We start from the raw sequence: 6,833 nt of genomic DNA on the forward strand, positions 1-6,833 counted from the left end.
CTCGTCACCTGAGAGTCCCTTTGAACCAATCACAGCCCGTCTCGTCATCTGAGAGTCCCTTTTGTACCAATCACAGCACGTCTTCACCTGAGATTCACATAGGACCAATCACAGCATGTCTCATCACCTGAGAGTCCCTTTGGCCCAATCGTAGCCTGTCATGTCACCTAAGTCCCTTTTGGACCAATCACAGCCCGTCTCATCACCTGAGAGTCCCTTAGGACCAATCACACCCCGTCTCATCAACCTGAGAGTACCTTTTGGACCAATCGCAGCCCGTCTCGTCACCTGCGATTCTCCGCTGGGTAAGGAAAACGAAGTCTGAAGCTGGACCTGATGGATGCATTTAAAAAGGCTGAAGTGGTCTTCTGTGGACCCAAAGCTCCCATAAGTGGGCCCTTAGAACTGAATTCAGACATTAAAAGTTGCTTATTTCTCACATCAGGCTGAAATGTTGAATTAATCTGACATCTGACCAAAATCTAAAGCATTTTGTTCTAGACTGGTTCTGAACATCAGAACATCTGGCTCGTCGGATGCTTGATGTGTGGGAAACTCGTCAACACTCAAAGTTCAGAAGCAAAGAGCAGAAAGACAGAAACCAGGAGGAGAAGCAGACCTCACCTCTGCGACTCTGCACTGAAGACGCAGGAAAGCATGAGAGCAAGAAAAAACAAACAGAAACAAGGTGAGTCATCCTCATGCACAGTGAAGGTTAAAGGTCATTCTGAAACAGGTGAGCAGGAAGTGAGACGACGGAGTGAACGGTTTAAACACGCTCTGATCCTTTCTGTGGTCGAGATTCTGCCCGGACAGAAACATTTACAGAGTCTGGGTTCAAGACGGGAGGACGTACTGATCTGGTTGAGCGTCTCCTGAGGGATCCAGCTCATGTCCACGTCGTTGTGGCTCGAGGTTCCCGTCTCCACCTTCTGAGCCGGACGCCGCCTCTGCAGAGAAACAACTTCCTGTCAAAAACTGATCCTGAAGTCAGAGCGTTTTACAGAAACGCTTCAAATTTTACTAACATTTATTTAGATCTCAAGTTTAAAAATGTGCTTTCAGAAGATAAAAGACGTAAAAACACGACTTGTTTCAGAAGTCTGCCCTAAAGAATAATCAGACAGATTAACACCATCTCTTAGTTCACTCTTGATCCTTACCGTTTAAAATTTCACCTTTATTTTTAATAAAATTACATAAAAACATTAATAAAACACTTCTTCAGTATATTTCCCTCCACAAATCAGTCTGGAACTTTAAGGAGCTTCATCACCCACCATCATGTCTGTTAGTGAAATATCTCCTGACCCTTCAGGAAGTAATCATGTCTACAACAGATTAACTGATGGAATTAACCTGATTCAAGATGGCCGGCACAGCTAATCACCATTAAACCAAAACAGCTTCGACTCAGTCGGTGTTACAGATGTTGAGGTAAAGCTTTGTGTGGTAGTAACTGAGATTCATCCCCAACAGACAGAGTGGCAAGAAAGGTGGCGGGCGATATGCATTCATCCAAGGAAACACCTGATTAAAACATTTTCAGGATTTCTTTGATGAAGAAACTTAAGTTTCTGCAGATTTACAAAAAATATTAACCCTCCTGCTGCCCTTGGGTCATAATGTTCCACAAGGCCTGGGGCATTTTGACCCAAGGGCAGCAGGAAGGTTGAATGTGTTAAAATTGTATGCTTGTTAATTTATTGCTTCTTTTATTAATTACTTTAAACACATTTAAAGTTTTTTTTTAAATTGCTGTAATAAAACTCCAACTCCCATCATGCATCAGTCCTGTCAAGGAAATTTATTTGTTCTGCTCCTGTTTGTTGGGAGATTTTTTTTATGACTTCTTTCCAGTTTGCATTAAAGGCAGATAATTAATTAATTTGATAATTAATTAATTTGTTAATTAAAATAAATCTGTTTTGTTTGATCTAATGCAGCTTTGTTTTTTTTTTTTATCCTGAGAACGTCTCTTAGTTTCAGAGGATAAATCAGTCGAACCTTTCTGGACTCCAGCAGCTGATGAAGGCCAACGATGACGAGCAAACCGAGGCCCGACAGGAAGACGTACATGAAGATGCTGAGGAAGAGGAGGAGAAGAAGAAATGAGACGAGCAGAGACGTGACCAACAGCAGGTTCAGGAGCTCAAGTCCTCACGTTTCACCGTCCAGCCCGTCCTCCTTCTCCGTGATGGTGACGGTCTGGTTGAACACGGCGTCCTGGAAAATGTTCCCCTGCAAAGCGTCCAAACAGAACCGGGTTAGAGCCTCCCCTCAGAACCGGGTCCGGCAGATTTAACGTCTCAGGTCCTCACGCTGTTGTCCTTGTAGTTCAGGTTGATGACGAGTCCAAACGGCCGCCCCCCCATGGGCTCAGCGGGGATGAAGGAGTACTCAAAGGTGGCCTGCCTGCCGGGAGGAACCACGGTGCTGAGCTGCAGAGCCGTGAAGTTTTGGATGTAGAACTGATAATCCTGACGGGAGGAAGAGGTCAGAGATGAAGGACCCGACCGTTTCAGGGTATCAGCAGGATTCAGGGAGTCAAATTGAACTTTTTAAGACCATCCTGAATTGAAATGTAAAACTAAAACCTATAAATACAGACGACGGTCGGGGGATCGTGCTGCGTTCAAACCAAACACAGCGTGTCACTCGGTGAGACACGTTCAGGTTTACTGAATAAAAAGTGATGTTCTCTCTGCTTCAGCAGCTGCACAAGTGTAGTTATTTGGTTGGAAACATCCAACAGAGACAGACGTCTTCTGAAGACATCCATGACACGAGGCTCGACTGCGTCTTAATGTCCAGTTCTGTCTTCAGACACGAAGACGACGTCCAGCTGTGCAGACATTTGCATCTCTACAGCTCTGACAAATTTTAAGACCTTTGAGTGACATATTTAAGACCAACTTACTTGTTTTTAAATTAATTTAAGAAGTTTTAGGACTTTGAGGATATGCGGACACCACGCGTTTGGTTCAGATCGGTTCTCCTTCCTCACCTGGGGGTACCGGAACGAGGCATCCAGAGAGTCCACCACAAAGTTCTCGTCACCCTTGTTGGTGAAGCCCAGCAGGAACTTGACGATGTCATTGGCGGGAAAGTCTGAACAAAACCAAAGATGGAGAGAGGTGGGTTTAAGGTGCAGACGTTCAGGTTCGATGGAGAACGGGCAGAAAGTCACCTTCTCCTTTAACGAACAGGATGGTGGTGTCGGCGTTGGGTGAAGCCTTCATCTCCCCGACCAGCGCCTCCTCCTCTTCATCCTTCTCCTCTGTCTGAAAACAAAAACAACTTTTACCTCCAGATCTGCTCGGTACAGTTTTTAACCACAACGGGCTCGCTCACCCACTCACCAGCTCTGTGTTCTCATCGTCTTCCACCTCAACGCCATCGTCCTCGTCTTCAGCCGTCACGTCGTCCACGACATCTTCATCCACAGCCTCCTCATCCTCAGTCAGGTCCTGGGCACTCACTGCCGATCCTGCACCAAAACAAACTTTATTTAGAAAAAAAAGGCAACACCTTAAATACAATGTTGCGTACCACAAAAGAAAAACAAATAAACAACAAACAGGACAATTTACAACAGACAGAGGGTTAAAAATATTAAATATACGCATCATAAAAGGATTCTAAAGGCTAAAGATTAATAAACACATTAAAATAATAATAATTAAGGGCGTGGTGGTGCAGAGGTTAGAGAAGGTGGGTCTGTGATTGGAAGATCGACAGTTCAACTCCCGGTACAGACAACATCAAAATGTAGATGGGGACAATGAAGCACCCACACCTGCCTTCATGCATCATCATTTGCGCTCGAACCTTTCGTCGGGACAGGTTTTCGACAATGTCTACAGAAAACATTTTTCTGCTGTTCATCTGACAAATTAAATCCGAACCATCTCCAAATAACAGAGCCATTATTTTTATTCCTGCTCTGTGATATATGCGCCAGCGGTGCCGCTCCACCTGGAGCAGGAAGCTGGGGGAGGAGTTGCCGTATGGGAGAAAGAAGGCAGCAGGCGGATTTCCAAGTATAACACTATATCGTTTATATTGATAAGTCTCATATCGCAAATGAAATCATTTCAATATTTTTAAAATATTGCGATATCACCCAGCCCCTGGGTGCCCTAGATGTCAGCTCTCTGCTCTACACTGAGGGCTGTGGTAGCTCAGTGGTCTGTGGTTGCGTCAGGAAGGGCATCCAGTGTAAAAATAATTGCCACGTCTTCGTGCAACTTAGTTTAATGCGGCAACCCCTGAAGAAGGGAGCAGCCGAAAGAAGTAAAAGATAAAACTTAAAAAATTGTGTGAAGAAATATTTTAACTAAGAACCAGACCGATCAACACCAAGTTGATTTCAGGTTCACAGGTGAGATGCGTCACCTGGTTCTGGTTTTAACTTCAGGTCCAATCAGGAGAGTTTTTCCAGAATATCTGAGGCGCAAGAGGTGAAACCAGGTCTAACGAAGGGCAACTCAGACCACAAACGGTCTTAAGATCTAATAAAATAATAATAATCTTAAAATACTGCAGGAGGGTAAATTTATTCAGCAGGACCATTGAAGCCCCTCTGCTTTTCCTGAGACTCCTCATCCTGCATCTCATCCTTCCATCTTTAACGGTTCAAGGGTCTTTATTTGTCATTCCACCACGTGGTACATGTGGTGGAACGTAATCGTGTACACAGTGTCACAGTTACACCCAACAAAAGTATTAAAATGTAAAAAAAAAAAACAGTAATAAGATCTAAGATATGAACTAAGAAAAACGTTAATAAAAATACACTAAGCACTAGTAGCATAAAAAAAACAATACACCGAACAGTTGCACGAACATGAGTGTGTGAGCAGATGAGTACGGATGAACACAACGACATGAAATAGATCAGCAACATGATGTGATTTTTCAGTGATTAAGGGTACCAGAACCTCTAGACCTGCTCCACAACATGAACAGCTTCACCATCAGGATGCTGGACTAAATCCCCTCAGTCCAGACCTCCCCCTCACATATGACATCATTACTACTATTTGTTTTAACTTAGTGGGGATAATTACAGCCATTTATTACACAGGCTGATAATTTTTAATGCACCCATTTTAATTTTACTATCAAAGCTCAGAGAGAAAGTGTTTGGTTCAGAGTTAAATAAAACTGACAAAAATCTTTTGTTTTCAGACATTAAAACATGTTTAATGTTCCCATCCAGCGTCAACATAAGGTGCTAAAAGTAGAAATTATTCAGAATATCCCAATTTTAAAAAGAAAATCGTATCCGAAATGCCTGAATTAATTTTAGAAAGTCAATTTTTGTTTCTTTAAAATATTGAAGAGGGTTTAAAATCTGGAAACACACAATCAAACATGCAAAAACAAAGTAAAATCAATACTTTTCAATGTGTTTAAGAAGCTCTGATTAGGGTAAATAAACTGTTAAAACATGTTACAGAGTAATATATTTAAAAATATCTGTACTCCAACAGTCAGTGAACAACAGAAGCCATTCAGATCAACAAATAAAAAGATTTAACTTCCTGTGAGGCATCTAAAAAACTATCCTGATGCATGCTCATGTATTAGCGTCTAAAAAACTAATAATCCACAAAAAATCCTGATCTAAAAATCAGTGAGCTGAAGCTAACAGAGCTAACTAGGCTAACTTTTTCTACTTAATCCACATTTTATAAGGCTTGAACTGATTTCTGCAGGACAGCATCCTGTACAAATTATACCTTCGTGTAAATAATACCTGACAGCGAGATTGTATTATCGTTGTAACTTCTAAGCTAACAGCTAACAAACAAGGACACGTCAGTCTAACCAGGAAACTTAATTGATTCATTTCAGCTAAAAAAAACACACATATAAAGAAAATAAGCTAAGACGAAATTAAAACCTTAAGGTTTAGATGTCGGACTGGTGAGTTTATATATTAACGCGTTTCGTTTTTAAAACAAACATGTTTTTAGTTGTCACATGTTACAACTCGGCCTTCTACGCAGCAGCTTGTTAGCTCCGCTGCTAAGGCTAGCATGCTAAGCTTCGTTAGCGGCATAAACTTCACGTGCGGCCGTTTCCATGCTTACCTTTTAGAAAGATAGTCGCCGGGAAAGATAAGAGGACGAGCAGCAGCAGTTTAGGCAGAAATTTCATCTTTTTCAAGTCGAAACCAGTGCTTTCACATTCAATGTCCGATAGACAGCCTGCCTACCTATTAGCACCTCGGTACCACTTCCGGTATAACTTCTTCTTCTACTGCTCTGATATGGTAAAGCAGATGCGTTACTGTTGCTGCCCCTTCTGGCTAAGTTTATGTATAACAACAACACAACAACACATATCCACTGAATATTGATAAAGTCTACAAGGTACTTTAAGACCTTTTTAATTTATTTTAAATAAATCATTCATCATTTAACTATCTCTTTTCAATCGCTTAACAAAGCTATTGAGACAAAGGTGTTATTTGTATCTGGTGTTATTGGTCTCATATTTGTTCTTTTGTTGCAAAAAAATGGAAACCTAATTTCCTTTTTGTTTTGTACGGTGGCCGACCTACGGTGGCCGACAGGTGCAAACGTGCGGCAAACGGCGAAACGCGCAACAAACGCATATATGATGCAAACTCAAAAACACGCAAACACAAACAAAATGCAAACACAAAAAACAAACACAAAAAAATCATTTGCAAACACAAACAAAAAACGCACGCAAACACAAAAACACACGCAAACACAAGAAAGATGCAAACACAAAAAACAAATGCAAACACAAAAAAATAAAACGCAAACTAAAATAAACACGCATGCAAACACAAA

The 6,833-nt window shown here is 41.6% G+C and overlaps 2 protein-coding genes across 3 annotated transcripts in view; one reads left to right on the forward strand and one right to left on the reverse strand.

Annotated features, from left to right (window-relative positions):
• ssr1 (signal sequence receptor, alpha) overlaps nucleotides 1-6,284 on the reverse strand; it is an 8,634-nt gene extending 2,350 nt beyond the window's left edge. The window contains exons 1-9 of one of the 2 annotated variants that reach the window (XM_037694186.1): nucleotides 6,102-6,284; nucleotides 3,363-3,490; nucleotides 3,191-3,284; nucleotides 3,008-3,111; nucleotides 2,322-2,480; nucleotides 2,165-2,241; nucleotides 2,008-2,086; nucleotides 857-950; nucleotides 625-639 (exon numbers count right to left, since the gene is read on the reverse strand). In XM_037694186.1, the coding sequence (XP_037550114.1) occupies nucleotides 625-639; nucleotides 857-950; nucleotides 2,008-2,086; nucleotides 2,165-2,241; nucleotides 2,322-2,480; nucleotides 3,008-3,111; nucleotides 3,191-3,284; nucleotides 3,363-3,490; nucleotides 6,102-6,168 (817 nt within the window). In that variant the 5' untranslated portion in view covers nucleotides 6,169-6,284. The remainder of the gene's footprint in view (nucleotides 1-624; nucleotides 640-856; nucleotides 951-2,007; nucleotides 2,087-2,164; nucleotides 2,242-2,321; nucleotides 2,481-3,007; nucleotides 3,112-3,190; nucleotides 3,285-3,362; nucleotides 3,491-6,101) is intronic. The other variant, XM_037694187.1, reaches the window with a different exon arrangement.
• LOC119426617 (melanoma receptor tyrosine-protein kinase) overlaps nucleotides 1-6,833 on the forward strand; it is a 531,032-nt gene that overhangs the window by 35,129 nt on the left and 489,070 nt on the right. The window lies entirely within an intron of this gene.

Source organism: Nematolebias whitei, chromosome 20 (assembly GCF_014905685.2).
Source record: "Nematolebias whitei isolate Nwh7 chromosome 20, NemWhi1, whole genome shotgun sequence".
NCBI lineage: Eukaryota > Metazoa > Chordata > Actinopteri > Cyprinodontiformes > Rivulidae > Nematolebias > Nematolebias whitei.